Genomic DNA, 15,993 nt, shown 5'->3' on the forward strand with positions numbered 1-15,993 from the left:
TCAGAGGTTGTAGTAGTGTGCGACCGAAGCAGCGCTGGGAAAAGCTGAAGACAGCAGCTAATCATATGGTTCTGGTAATTGATATCATAGTGCTCTACAGAAAATTAGAGTGATAGTAGAGGTGTACAACACAAAAACTGATGTCACTAACCAGAGCTGTAACAGCATGTGACCGCTACAAAGATGTGTGATACAGGCAAGAATACCAAAACTGGGCCGCCACAAAGGAAACACATTGTGAAATAAGAGTTCCCCAGCAGAGATCCCATTCCTTCGGCGTAGGTGGTATACCACAGCCATGCCAAGCATGTCCGCAGGGAAATACTGTTAATCAGCGCTAATTAACAGAACATCAATACCTGACCTTGATTCATAGATTTGGAGAAACTATTGCGCTTTGAGGGAAAAATATGAAAGAGGAAGGGGTTCTTTATAAACAGAGAGCAGGGATTCTCCACAACTCTCTTCTAGACGCCTGTCTCCACATCTCTGGCCTACCCTCTGTGGCAGCTTCTGGAAAGATGGTCTCAGGGGTCAGGTACACAAGAACATTCCCTTCAGGAGTGTCCTCTAGGTTTGGAGCCGTGCGCAAGTTCGGGGAGCCAGGATTCGAGTCAGTTGCGAGGTCAAAACCATCTGGGATTCAACATAGGAACATTTTAGTGTATTTTAGTAGATACTGCTACTTCTTGCATTAGGTTGCTGGTTGTGGATCCAAAATAAGATCAGAATAAAGAAGAAGATCTCAAGTCCATTGACTTTTACCAAAATGAAAAACATGAACAGTGTATAACAAGCAAACTAACATACATATTTACCAGGCCACCATCAGACATTACCAGCTTAAGGAAGCACTCCCACAAAGATTTGTACTTAAAATAAATCTGTGTATGAGAGTCTGAAGAGCAGTGACGGCACTCCGGAGAGGAGCAGAATGGCGCTGGATCCCGGAGAAGGCGCTAGTGGGCGAGTATATTGATGCACTCACACTACTTGCACATAACGCACGGACTGATTTAAAAAAAAAAATCTTTATGGGAGGGCTTCGTTAATCAATTCAGGACTTCAAATAAAAATAAAAATAAAGATTTTTAGAGAACATGAGGTTAATATGCTGCCACCTAAAGGCTGACACAAAGGGCTCATACTCACCTGCGAGAAACTCGGATGAGTCTCGCATGTCAATACCCGGCACTGCACCCGGAACTCAGGAGTTGAGCGGGCGGCTGCATGTATTGCTATGCGGCTGCACGCTCCGATCTGAGTGCCGGTTATTAACATGCGAGACTCATCAGTTTCTCGCAGGTGAGTATGAGCCCTAAGGATATACCTCTCCATCAGACTATACCTGGGCAGCCGGTTAGTGCAAAAGAAAATAGGAGGAGCAGAAACCAAGAACCCTCTCCTAAAACAACGGAGGGTGCTGTGTCCCCCATTTAAGACTACAAAAGATTTTACAGTGAGTACCAAAAATCTTTATTACTTGGTCACTTCACTGGGGGAACATAGGAAACAAGTGAAATCCTGAAGCTCTGCCGCTTGTGGCACCCTTCTACTAAGACTGGCATCCCTCACTAAGCAAAACTGAATTACTGGGAGGGACAGGTGTAGTCTGGTGGGGAGGAGGCAGATTTTTTTTCAGTTAGCTGTATTTTTAGAGGCGGCATATTAACCCATCGTTCCTGTGACCCATGTATTCTTAGTGTCAGCCTTCAGGTGGCCCCCATATTCACATCCTGCTATGGCACTGCTCTTCCCTATGATGACATGACAGTGTTGTCACATGCCGGATGCTGCCAATGAGCGGCTGCTAGTCATTTTAGTCATCACTATTTCATTAGATTGGACATGTGCTTTGACAGATTATTGAAGAACAGCCGCCGCACAGCAACAGCAGCCGCCGGTGCCGCACAGCAACAGCAGCCGCCGATACCGCACAGCAACAGCAGCCACCGACGCGCAACAGCAGCCGCCGACGCTCAACAGCATCCGCCGGCATGGGACAACAAGGTCACATCATCGCGAGAACAGCGGTGCCAATGTCACAGGAATACTGCCAGTACAGGAGGTGAATGTACACAATTTCGGATCCTGAATTGATTATATTGGGGTGGTCCAGTAATGGACAATCCTTTTAATACAACTCTGTGGCTTAAAAATCAAATGAACAATGCATGATACATGAATGAAATGACTAACTTATGTAAAAAAGTAGGGCGTAATCATACCTTGATGTTCACATTATTGGACATACCACATCTAAACAAGCCTTATGTTTTGCAGAAAGATAAGTTTTATACTGAACTGGAATATGCCTCACATTATACATTAAAACAAAGGGTTTTTTTGTTTAAAATATTTAACCATTTTCTATTGAACTCTGTATGAATATTCGTATTGCATATAAGGAGAATATCTCCACGCACATGGAATACAACCCGTCCTGTAGGGCAGTGCACGGCTCCTTGCCCCTCAGCACTATTCATGATCACTGCTCTGTTATGTGCATATATCTAAAGACTATGAAACTTTGAAAGAAAAAAAAGATCTAAAAATAGAGTTAAAAAAAAGGGATTTTGGTAACAAAAACCCAACCAAAAACAGTAACTACAGTTACAAATGAGCATTTACTTTACATGCTACAAAGATTTTCAACTTGTACAATGGCATTTAAGGGGAAACATTTCTCCTTGTGGAGACATGACAGGCCTGGCATGCCAACTTGTACAATAGAGGAGAATATCAAAAAAGAGACAAGAAAGTGAGAGAATTCACGGATTAAAGTAATTTAGTAAAAACAAAACATACAACAAACTAAAACCGTAACTTTATAAAGCTGCATTAAGATTTCTGCGGGAAGGTACTGAGCGGAGCTCCTACAATAACTTTGTAGCATTGCCTTAGGAGGTTTTTTTTGTTTTTACATTTTTCAGTTTCTATAGTGCCTGCTCTACCAAACTAAAGAATGAGAATTAGGATATTTCACACTTGGAGGCCTGAAAAAAAATGTACAGTAAAACGTTCATGAAAATGGGTTGTATAACATGACAGAGGTGTAGGCACATACTCCGGAAGTCTCTTCTCCTTGTATGTAGAGAATATCTTACAACGTCAGCATGAATACAAGGATTTTATCAGGGGATGATTATAGGGTAGATGTGGAGATAGCAGGCCTCCAGTGTGTATGGATAACTTACACATGTGGTCAAAATTGTTGGTACCCCTAGTTAAATGACAGAAAAACCCACAATGGTCACAGAAATAACTTGAATCTGGCAAAAGTAATAATTATTATTATTATTCATTTTTATAGCGCCATTTATTCCATGGCGCTTTACATGTGAAATACGGGGCAAATATAGACAAATACATTAAACATGAGCACAAACAAGGCACACGGGTACATAAGGAGGGAGGACCCTGCCCGCGAGGGCTCACAGTCTGCAGGGGATGGGTGATGATACACTAGGAGAGGGCAGAGTTGGTTGTGCGGCGGTTCAGTAGGTTCAGGATCACTGCAGGCTGTAGGCTTGTCGGAAGAGGTGAGTCTTCAGGTTCTTTTTGAAAGTTTCTATGGTAGGCGAGAGTCTGATGTGCTGGGGTAGAGAGTTCCAGAGTATGGGGGAAGCACGGGAGAAGTCTTGGATGCGGTTGTGGGAAGAAGAGATGAGAGGGGAGTAGAGAAGGAGGTCTTGAGAGGATCGGAGGTTGCGTGTTGGTAGGTACCGGGAGATCATGTCACAGATGTATGGAGGAGATAGGTTGTGGATGGCTTTGTAGGTCATTGTGAGGGTTTTGAACTGGAGTCTCTGGGCGATAGGAAGCCAGTGAAGGGCTTGGCATAGGGGAGAGGCTGGGGAATAGCGGGGAGACAGGTAGATTAGTCGAGCAGCAGAGTGTAGGATGGATTGGAGTGGTGCCAGAGTGCTAGAGGGGAGTCCAGAGAGTAGGAGGTTGCAGTAGTCGAGGCGGGAGATGATAAGGGCATGCACTAGTGTTTTTGTGGTGTCACGGTCAAGGAATGCGCGGATCCGGGAAATGTTTTTGAGTTTGAGGAAAAAATGAAAGTCAGACATTGCTTTTCAACCATTCTTCCACAGAATTTAAAAAAAAAAAAAAAGTAAAAAAAAAACTCATGAAATCGGCCTGGACAGAAATGATGGTACCCTTGACTTAATATTTTGTTGCACAACCATATGAGACAAACACTGCAATCAAACGATTCCTGTAACTGTCAATGAGACTTCTGCACCTCTTGACAGGTATTTTGGCCCACTCCTCAAGAGCAAGCTGCTCCAGTTGTCTCGTGTGTGAAGGTTGCCTTTTCCAGACAGCATGTTTCAGCTATTTCCAAAGATGCTCAATAGGATTTAGGTCAAGGCTCATAGAAGGCCACTTCAGAATAGTCCAATGTTTTCCTCTGAACCATTCTTGGGTGTTTTTAGCTGTGTGTTTTGTCTCATTATCCTGTTGCAAGACCCATGACCTGCGACTAAGACCAAGCTTTCTGACACTGGGCAGCACATATCTCTATAGAATCCCTTGATAGTCTTGAGATTTCATTGTACCCTGTACAGATTCTAGACACCCTGTGCCAGATGCAGCAAAGCATCCCCAGAACATAACCGAGCCTCCTTCATGTTTCACAGTAGGGACAGGGTTCTTTTCTTGATATGCTTCATTTTTCCGCCTGTGAGCATAGAAAGTTCCATTTTTGTCTCATCTGTCGATAAGACATTCTCCCAGAAGCTTTGTGGCTTGTCAACATGTAGTTTGGCAAATTCCAGTCTGGCTTTTTTACAACAATGGTGTCCTCCTTGGTCGTCTCCCATGAAGTCCACTTTGGCTCATACAACGACGGATGGGGCGATCGGTTTTAAAAAAATTTTTTTAATTAAATTTTTACATATAACAAACAGCAGGTAACAATAAAGATATACTAGCGAGTCACCAATCAAGGCTCACCAAGTGGCCAATACATCTCAATAAACATTATCAGAAACGACTTGATGATTAAAAATCAAGTTACGATCGATTACTTCTTTTAATAAGGTTCGGTCTACAACCTCTTGTATCTTCCTGATGACCGAACTCGAAGCCGAGACCGGCAACTCTCAGATAATACATCTATTCAACAGATAATTTAGAAGAATAGAAAAAGAAAGAGAGAAAGAAAGACAGGGGAAAGAGGGGTTTGGGGTTGACTCCTCAAAAGGGAGAACATCCGGCTTATCATAATATAATAACGAGGAGGGTAATAGGACATATCGAAGAATGTACCTTCGAGTTGGAAAGGAATCCAAACATCCAAAGAGACTCTTAATTGTTAATGATATCCAAGTATTCATCGCTAGATCTAAAAGATTTCCAGGGAGCCCATCTTGTGTAAAATCTCTCTTGTGAAAAATAGGTGAATGCGGATATTTCTTCTATGTAGTATAACTGGTCCACTTTATTAACCCAATCTGCAAGGCTCGGGTAATTTTTAGTCAACCAATGAACTGGAATGAGGAGCTTAGCTGCCGACAGCAGGAATGCCAGTAGCGATTTATTTTTATATTTTGATTTGTCTCCTCTCCAATTCAGAAAAATGAGTGTCAGAGAAGGAGGGTGTTGTAATTTACATATTTTAGTTGTGTGTTTCAATACTCCCTTCCAAAAGGTTTGTAAAATTTCGCAAGACCACCACATGTGCAAAAAAGTCCCAGTGTCTTTAGAGTACCTCCAACAGGTTGATGTGGATTTAGGGTACCAAAGGTGGGATAGAGTCGGGGTGGTGGGATGGGGCGATCCGACACTGATGTTCCTTGAGCTTGAAATTCACCTTTAATCTGTTTAGAAGTTTTTCTGGGCTCTTTTGTTACCATTCGTATTATCTGTCTCTTTGATTTGTCATCAATTTTCCTCCTGTGGCCACATCCAGGGAGGTTGGCTACAGTCCCATGGATCTTACATTTCTGAATAATATGTGCAACTGTAGTCACAGGAACATCAAGCTGCTTGGAGATGATCTTATAACTTTAACATGTTTGTCTATAATTTTCTTTCTTTTCTCCTGAGACAACTCTTTCCTTTGCTTCCCCTGGTCCATGTTGAGTGTGATACACACCATGTCACCAAACAGCACAGTGAGTATCTGTAGCCCTATATACAGGCCCACTCACTGATTCCAAGATTGTAGACACCTGTTATGCTAGTTAGTGGACACACCTTGATTTAACATGTCCCTTTTGTCACATTATTTTCAGGGTACCATCATTTCTGTCCAGGCCTATTTCATGAGTTTTATTTTATTTTTTTTTAATTCTGTGGCAGCATGGTTGAAAAGCAATGTCTGACTTTCATTTGTTCATTTTTATAGCTTTTTATTTATTATTACTTTTGTCAGATTCAAGTTATTTCTGTGACCATAGTGGGGTTTTCTGTCATTAAACGAGGGGTACCAACAATTTTGACCAAGTGTGTATACAAGTCTTAAAGGGAACCCGACCTGTGGTTTTGGCAGCATGTATTGGCACTGGCTGCATGATTTCAGCCAGGTATGTTTAACTAAACGATCCAACATCTCAGAGAAAAAACACATTTTAAAAGATGTCGGGGACGGAGAATAGTCGGAAAGACCGGTCCCCAGTGGCATTTTCCTGCCTGCTACCAGTGACTCACAGGTCTCTCCCTATGAACACACAACAGGGAGAGAACTGTCATTCTCGGGCAGGATAAAGCAGCAGGGGACCGGCCTTCCGGCTAGTCTCCGGTGGTGTCATTCCCAAGAATGCCATTGTCCTTGGCAGCTTAAAGCCCAAGCATTTCAAAGTCAAACATATCTGGCTGAGATCATACAGCCAGTGTCTAATACATACAGCCCATAGACCGGGAAGCATGTATCAGCTGTCAGGTTCCCTTTAACAATTCTAGAACAACTGTGCCATGTCTGTCCAATGATGGTGTCTGGTATTCAATGGAATGAGGAGGACCTGCAATACTGCACACAGGTTATTTTTTTTTTATTTTTTTTTTTTTAAGATGGTCCTGCATTCAGAGTTCCTGCAAGAGTAATGACTTGCAGCTTTAGTGCCCTTTCTGGCTCGCTTCGTTACCCTTGTGATGTGGCAAAGAAGCCATTATACTGGCAAGAATGTGAAATCAGCTAGCAGTTAATTTTACCTCCATCCAATAGCCAGGCTAGGGATGGCAAAGTCTTCCAAAAATCAAGAAATCAAAAAGGCCAAACCCATCATACTGGTTAGTATACAATGTATGTATCTATGAATTACAGGTACTGTATGTAATTTGTATAATAAACACACAATAAGGATTTTAAATATTGATATTACACAACACAGAGCTAACTAAGACTACTGAAGTTACCTTCTCTCCTCCAACGGTGCCTTCGTATTGAAGCGGTGGTAATAGCTGTTCGAGAGATGCGAGGAACTGTTGGGGTCACTTCAACTTTCAGTACTTTCTGTCCATGTTGGGAACAGTCAGGGGCATCAAACGGCAATGAGTTTTTCATTGCATTTGCAACCTGGAAAAAAAAAATAGAAAAACATTACTAAACAAACAGATGTGACAGTGTTTTTTACTCCGTATACAGAGCTGAGCACTTTCAACACTTCATGTTTCTCTACTGCTACAAGAGGATCTGTCATAAAAAAAAAACAAAAAAAAAAAACAGTGACCAGTGTTTGCTCTTAATTTATTTCCACTACATTCCTGAGAGTCTTCTTTTTTTCTTTTTTTATTTAATCCATCATAGGGATCCATAGATTTGGGTCTTTATATTCAGTATAAACTTTTCAGGTCTTTACCAAGGGAGGAGCTACTCACAGGATCCTCTGGGGAGTGTCTTTAGGCTGCTCTGCATTATTACCCTGTGAGCCACATCTTTTGGTAACGACCATAAAAAGGAGCACTAATTAAAAGGGCCCATAACTCTGGAACTGTATGGCGGATTTAAAAAAAAAGAAAAAGATAGATTACTCCGGGGAAAATAGAGAATAACATAAGAGCTAAAACTGGACATTTTTTCGACCCATTGACAAGTTGTCTTTAAGGCTATGTGCACACGTCAGGATTTTCTGCAGAATTTTCCTGAACAATACCGGACTTTTTCTGCAGGAAATCCACATGCGTTTTTTTCCGCACGTTTTTTTCCCAGAGCTTCCCAATGCACTAAATGGCAGCAAAAAAGCAAAAAATCCGCAAAATTAATGAACATGCTGTTTTTTTTTTTGTGGAAAAAAAACACATCATGTGCACAAAAATTGCAGAATTCATTAAAAATGATGGGATGCTTATGTATGCGTTTAAGCGTTTGTTCCGAGGAAAACGGCCGAAAAAATGCGAAAAAACAGCACATAACCTAAAGAGCGCGTACACCGAAAATAAAATGTTTACCCATACAATCTTAAAACTATTGTATAACGGACGGTAGATAGAGGGGTCACTTACCAGCAAGGGCTGAGAATAAAGCTCCAGCTGGGCGCGATAGATGATGTCATCCAGAACCTCCTGCCCAAGTTCCCACTCTCCGTTGTATCTGTTCAAGAGACATATTTAGAACAGAAGTAATTCTAAGAACCAGGTGAAAATCATGAACACCATGAAAATATAAAAGACTACAGCATGGTAGCCAGGGCTGTGGAGTAGGAGTCAGTATAAAATGAACCGTCTCCCAAAATATATAATACATTGGGTACAGTAGTACAATGCAGGATGTCCTGAATTTTTGTTCATAAGATTTTGGGAAAGTTGTGAAATGTCCCATAAATGTCTGTTCTGTTCCTGATCTAAGGATCTCGGCTTTTAGGTGAGATGAATCTGTGCTGCACTTTGTGCACATGCTCAGTAATGACCAGTGCTGTCGGGTCGGAGGTTTGGCTTACAGACTCCACAGCCCTAATGGTAGCACAATCTCCCTGCACCTTTATGCAGCCATTGTATGTACAGCGGACTGTGCATTTGACTGTTAATGCAAAAGTTCACCCTTTGGGCAACACTTTTATTTAAAAAAAAAAAGCAAACACTTGTATGTTTTACCCCATTCTACAATTCTGAGTTGTGCCATACCACTTGAATGTGTCATTGTGGAAGGTATACCGTCCAATCAGTGATGACACACTATGTAGGGAAAATTTGGTAATTCATTTCCAGGAGGAAGAACAGGGGCTTGCACAACAGAGAATTCTAAGAACAGATGACATAGAATTGGAATTTTTGGGGAAATACAAGTTTTTATTACAACAGTCACTCTAGGAGAGCTGCAGATGCTCTTTAGATAAATCATACATGTGGTGTGATTTTTTAAAGGTAGTAGTCTTTGTTTTTCTCTGTGTTATAATCTGACAGCAGGGTTTGGAGATCTTCTAATTCTTTTTAGAACAAAAGTGTTGCTCATATCCACTACATCTCCATAAAATGCCTCTATAGTGTTGGATCAAACATGTGTCCACACATTGTAGGGGCAAATGCAGTATTCTAGCCATCTGCCAGCTATACATTACACTAGGAGTGCCCTTACATATGGAAAATGGAACTAAATATTCAAAGTAAAAATGAGCATTTGTAAAGTTTCCTTATCCAGCGGATGTCCCTAATAGTTTCTGAATTTTTTTTAATATAACCACTGATGAAGTATAAAGCTAGTCTAAAAAAGTCTTTATACAAGACGCATCCAAACTTATGAGTAAGATTACATTTCTCAATTAAGGGACATCAATAATAGGTTCTAAATAACAAGAATTGTAGATCCATAATTTGTGAAAATTACAAGTTTCCAACTTCATTGGTCCTTTCAAAAACAGGATCTACTTTGGATATTAGAGAAGACTTACATGGCATGATAAACACCAGTGAGCAGCTGGACCATGAAGGCAGGATCCAACACTACACGACCACACAATTCCTTCCAACGTTTTTCATGCTGCCTTGGAAAGCCACTCACGCACAATCTGGAGCGAAGAGAAAAAAAATTACTTCTTTCTCATTCAATTTTAATGAGATGTTCACATCAACTAAAAAGTATTTCATCCGGCATTGGGCGAGGCAACTGTAGACCTAGTGATCAAAATCAATACCGCAAGGAGACCTCTCCTAATGAAGACAAAGGCAAGTGCTACTTTTATAATATATTGGAGCAAAGTGATCTCAATTATAGAATAATGTATTATTCATAGCTTTTAAATGCACATGTCAGTTATGTAATAGCAAGTGTTATAGAGGGTTATGTGTATTCAGTCAATGCCCAAAGTTTTGGAGACTGACAAATTTGGGTTTTCACAAAGCTTGCCGTTTTAGTTTTTAGCGTGGCATTTGCATTAACTCTAGATTGTTATAATAAAAATCTTTATTTTTAATATATGTTTGTGTGGGTTTCCTTCCACACTCCAAACATATACCTATAGAGATTTTATGTTGTGAGACCCAATGGGGACAGTGAGAATGAAAATGAACCCTTTAAAAAGGTCCATAAGATAAAGGGATAAATTGCTGAGGGTTCTGACCATTGGAACTCCCAGCGAGCCTAAGATTTGGATCTACAGCCCTATTATGAATGGAGTGGAGGTGAGCATCCATGACCTCAATTCCACTCATTGTCCATGGGGATGTCAGAAACAGCGAAGAACTATACTGGGCTCTCCAATAGACGATGCATGAAGCAGAGGCTGAGCATGCAAATCTCTGTTCCAATCAGATGAGGCTGCAGAGCTCCAAACACTGCACCACTGAGGGTCTTAGTGGTCGGACCCCCAGCAACCAGCAAATTATCAAATTATCCCCCACTATGCAGATGGGGAATAACTTGAATTTTGCCCCCTTTGCATATTAGTTTCATTAGGCAGAGTTTCTAGCCATCCATTGGTCTTCCTTACCTGGAGCCCATCCTGCATAGCGACTGGTAGGAAGAGGGCGGCATATACACAATTGCAGAGTTGTAGCACAACATAAGAAAACTTAGTACTTCAAACCTGTAAAAGAGTGAAGTGCTGCAATGAACAACCACCACAACATTTAATATAAATCGAGTTCATGGTCAAAATCCCGACTTACCTGTTCTGCGCAGTAAAAGTTTCTCTCTGGGGGTGAAGATCGCTATAAACCACTCTGATGAGATCGTGCTGGCTCAGAGCTCCCTCCGTCAGAGCCATGGACCCCAAAGATGACGGCTAATGCCACAAACGGGGAGAAAGAAATGACTAAATAAATCTGATTTTTCCTTGTTCATCTATGAAAAAATCAGTGAGGAACAATACAGTGGCGGGTCCCGGGTGTCTTGCAGCACTCAGGTTCCGGGGGTCTTGTATTTATCTGGAGCAAACAAATTGCTTCAAGATAAATTGTGACAGACCCATTCATGTAAATGTGGATTGCACAAATACCATATATACTGCAGAAAAAAATCTCATTCAGATGTATGGGACTCATTTTAAGTTGCAGAATCAAATCTGCCACATACAGACACACACTAAATGCAATGCGAAGGTAAAGTTTTTCCAGATCAATGCAAATTACAAGAGGAGAATCTATAAAGGGTGCATGGGAGCAACTCAGGAGTAAGACATATCAAACAGAGGGTAAGGGGATGGGTAGGACCATGATTAAAGCTACTCTGGGCGGTCACCATAGCTGGGGACAGAGGCGCCAAGTCAGGTCCGATCAAGCAAAGGGGCACTGCTGTATGGTAAAAATGTGGATAATGTTTCCCTTCCCTTCTCTTACCTCGTGATATATTGAAGGCTTGGATAATGACGGAATAGTGAAAGACAACACCTTATTGTTTCCATCTTTATCAGCGATTTCCTGTAAATAAGAGAAGATCTTATTATTTCTAGTTATACTAATAGAGTGCATGAAGTTAAATCGTCCGTGACGCTCAAAACTGCCATCTGTCAATGATAGGAAACTAAAATGTATTGTAAAATGGTTAAGGACAGGTGCCTTTGGAAAAAGACGACTCTGGTTTACATATTCTTTGTCCCAGCACTAGACTTGCTAACCCCATTGAGTGAGCGTCTGTTGTAGGCCCCCATGTCAGCCATGTGGCAGCTCCTGTGATTTAGCTATGTACTATAGCATTGCAGTATATAGAACAAGAAATCAGGTTCAAGTCTCCTAAAAATGTTAAAATATTGGATGCCGCCAGGGTATTTGACAATGTGGAGTGAGAATTCCTCTGGGGGTAATGCACAGAATGGGAACTGGACCATAATTTCTATTATATGTGAAACGGTTTTTGATCCAGTACAGATTGGTAAATCCAGAATCTTATTCCCAGCCAGAGAAGGTACGACTTCTAGATGGATTTAAATGTCGCCTTAGTCAACGATTGAATTTCAAAATAGCATGAATCCAATAATCAGATTGGAGAAAGGAATAAATCTAAAAAGAAAATCTATGTGTAAATATCAAAAAGTATGGGGTCCATGGCTGGGCACTTCGGGACTACCCTCTGGTCGGGTACTTAGTGATCGATTGATGGATTTAGTACCATAACTATTTATATAGAATCCAAAGCCTTGTATTATAAATGTACGGTAATATGATGGTTCAGAATCTAGGGTAGGGGACAGAGAACAGTGAAAATACAATGCATTCCATATAGGATAGGGGGAGGGATATGCTTGGGGCGTATATCTGAATAACTCTCTCTGTAAATCCATATACGAAATGGTTTCAATGTTCTTTCCACATCTATGGAACACTGGAAAATCTTTTTTTCGTGGTTAATAAAAAATACCCTATTAAAAAATAAATAAAAAAAAAAAAGCTTAAAAAAGCAACAAACTACATCACTCTTTCTTTTCCTCCATTAAAAATAACACATAAAAAATAAACTTATTCAGTATCCATACAAGTTCGGATTCATCACATGGGTGATTTCACCTGTACTGTAAATGTGATAAAAGAAATTAAAATAAATAAAAGGAAATGACAATTGCCATTTTACAGTCAGCAGAAGTCCACCAAAAGATACAATTTAAACTGTCCTCAAAGACGGAATCACTAAAAACATCAGATTGCAAAAACAAAACAAGCTCTCATACAGCTCCACTGACAGAAAAAATAAAATAAAAAGTTTGGGTCTCCAAAAATGGCAAACCTACTTTAAAAATTTATTTTTTTATTCTTTTAATAGTGAAAACAAACAGAAAAAAAAACAAGAAGAAAACGACCATATATTTAACATTGCGGTATTCATAACGACCTGAAGAATTAGATTTACAATTAATTTTTACTACACAATGTCGTAAAAACACAACAAAAAAACAAAAGGTGGATTAGCATTTTTGTCATTTCACCACACTTGAATTTTTCCTCTGCCTTCCAGTACATAGTATGATAAAATGAATGGGGTCATTCAAAACTACAACTTTTCTTGCAAAAAAAACAAAACAAGGCCTCATTCACCCATGTTAACAACAGCAAAAAGCTATGCCTCTTGGAAAAAGTAGAAGAAAAACAGAGAAAGCGCAAAAATGAAAATTGGCTGTGGCAGGAGGGTTATTGGTCCAGACATTGGGGTATAGGATTGCTAACTTCAGTAGGTGACACACGAGTCAGCCCTCCTCCTAATTTGCAGAACCTTTCCAGAGGAGCAGCACTGCCTGGCCAAGTCTCACAACACCAGCTGGAAGATTCCCCAAGGAGAAACACAAACTCAAACGATGGTTGAAAATAATATTCTACACTCATGGAAAAGTATCACTGCTCAAAGAGCGAAAACAGATTATTCTCAAAATGTAAGTTCTTACCAAATTGTAAATGCCCAGCAGGAGAGCTTCAATGCAGCCGTTGCTTTGCCTATCTCGGCTAGCAGTTAGTCGGCAATAGATGGAAATCAGCTCGGGGAGGAATTGCATGGTGAACCTCTTTAGCCGCACTTCAGAGCTGCGGTACAGCTCAAATAGCTGGTGGCAGATCGGCTCCAGAAGCTGCAGAAACAAGAGAAAGGGACTAAATGTAACTACAAAGCAATGAAGTGGAGATGAAATCAAGCCAAATCAATTAACAGTACCATTTCTAAGCCAAACGCTCACCCAGAAAAGTGATCATACATCACAGCTGATGGCCGACGGGCCACTGACTAGAATGATGCAGATGGAGTCACAGTGTGCTCTCTCGGACATAATTGTTAAGACATAGTTGCCTACATCTTGCTGCCAGCCTCTAACAAAAATAGAGAGCCGAAATGATGTCAGAGAAAGCACACTGACTCCATCTGCATCATTATAGTCAATGACCCTGTGGGCACATACATCCGAAGACCATTTTATGGGGCTTTGGAAATAAACCCCAATGGAACCATTGATGACATGCTAAAATGTTATGTGAACACAGTTTTGATCTTAAAAAATAAAAAATTGAGACCATTTCTTAAAAAATATATTTGATCAAAGGTCCTTTTTAAGTTGAACTGAACACATGATGCAACAGCGGCTGCGGAGGAGAAATATAATTATATTTAATATGTCAACTCTCTATTGAGTAGATATTAGCAATCAAAATATTTAGCACCTAATGAGTTGATTTTCGTTAAGTCTAAGTGGGCGTTATCAGAGCTTTCACTGGGGCGTGTACTTCTGCCCTTTGTTGGATGTTGTCCAATCATAAGCAGGCAGCAAGAGCAAGCAGAAGAAGAACACGCCCTACAATGGCTCTAAACAGGTTACTCCTTTGTGAGATGCAACGGCTCCCTGCTCTGCTCTCACTGCAGAGCGAGAAGAAGTTGCTCTAAGCACAACAAACATAAGTGTTATACCGACATCTACAGACAGGCAGTGTGGGGGCAGTACAGCAGTGCTACGAGGAGGAGGAGAGCTGAGAGAAGGATTTGTAATGTGACTCAACTAAACTTAGCTGTGCTGCCATTCCCCCCCCCCCCCACACTAACTGCCGTGATCTTATCTGAAAAGTGTTGGTCATCTGTGCTTTACTCCCAGCACTTTCTAATCATATATAGACCATGAGGTAAGGGCTGTCTATCAAACATTTCACACGCTGAGAAACCTGCTTTGAGGTATTTTGGGGCGTATTCTTTTTCTCCTGTATGTTAGGACTGTTTATGATTGAGCAATATCATACAGAAGTAAGAAGTACACCCCCCCAGTGAAAGCTCCAAGCTAATGCTTACATGGACATAATGAAAATTAATGCAAAAGATGCCAAATTATTTAATTGTTAAGATCTCTGCAACAGACAGGCAACATTTTTTTAAGAAAAAGAGTAGAGAATGACGCCCACGTGAGCTATATTATTGCTATAAAACGCTCAAGGGCACCGCTTATCTGTACTGTATGACAAACATGTCGCTCGCCTGTTATCTCCGCTCCATCAGAGTTCTCATCCACAGGCGAGCTCGTCGAGGCAATTATTATGCTGCCATGTAATGAACATAATTACTTGTCTGCTCTCTGGCTTCATTGGTAAAATATCAAAGTAATTTCAATGCCTTTGTTAATGACCTGCGCTCTCCCATCGGGCATCTATACCAGCAGGCAGAAGTTGCCATAGCTGAGGGCTGCACGGGCTCAATCACAATGTAATATTCTTGTCTACTTCTATCAAGTCAGCATTTGATCTGCGAATGTGAGAACATTCTCATCGGAAAGGTTATTTTAGACACTCAACTCATTAACGAAAGGACATTTCATTCCATTTATCTTCCCACTAAGTAAATTAATTTGAGAGAGGTTACATTAATGGACCTAGCACTTCCTCAACAGATAAGTGCACCCAAAAACAACAAGGTGAATCAGAGGACAAATGGGGATGTTCCTTCAGATAAGATGGAGTTACTAACAAAACCACAACAACCTCATAGACATAGGCACTAGTAATATGCGACCATCATTCTAGGGGCAGTAATACCAGGAGAGTCAATTGTAAAGAACAAGCTGGGTGTACTAATATATAGCAAACTAAATAAAAGCACAATGTTAATCAGCAACTTCTATAGCCAATTGTCCTGTATTAAAAGAGGCATGGACTCGT

General features: G+C 40.7%; 1 protein-coding gene across 3 annotated transcripts in view; it reads right to left on the minus strand.

Annotated features, from left to right (window-relative positions):
• The window catches only part of HYCC2 (hyccin PI4KA lipid kinase complex subunit 2), a 99,945-nt gene that overhangs the window by 34,403 nt on the left and 49,549 nt on the right, over positions 1 to 15,993 (minus strand). For 2 of the 3 annotated variants that reach the window (XM_077272039.1, XM_077272040.1), the window contains 7 exons: positions 13,755 to 13,934; positions 11,722 to 11,802; positions 11,053 to 11,168; positions 10,875 to 10,970; positions 9,837 to 9,953; positions 8,455 to 8,542; positions 7,369 to 7,528 (listed from right to left, as the gene is read on the minus strand). In XM_077272039.1, coding sequence (XP_077128154.1) covers positions 7,369 to 7,528; positions 8,455 to 8,542; positions 9,837 to 9,953; positions 10,875 to 10,970; positions 11,053 to 11,168; positions 11,722 to 11,802; positions 13,755 to 13,934 — 838 coding nt within the window. Of the gene's footprint in view, positions 1 to 498; positions 637 to 7,368; positions 7,529 to 8,454; positions 8,543 to 9,836; positions 9,954 to 10,874; positions 10,971 to 11,052; positions 11,169 to 11,721; positions 11,803 to 13,754; positions 13,935 to 15,993 lie in introns of all 3 variants that reach the window. The other variant, XM_077272041.1, reaches the window with a different exon arrangement.

This window comes from Ranitomeya variabilis, chromosome 7 (genome assembly GCF_051348905.1).
Source record: "Ranitomeya variabilis isolate aRanVar5 chromosome 7, aRanVar5.hap1, whole genome shotgun sequence".
NCBI lineage: Eukaryota > Metazoa > Chordata > Amphibia > Anura > Dendrobatidae > Ranitomeya > Ranitomeya variabilis.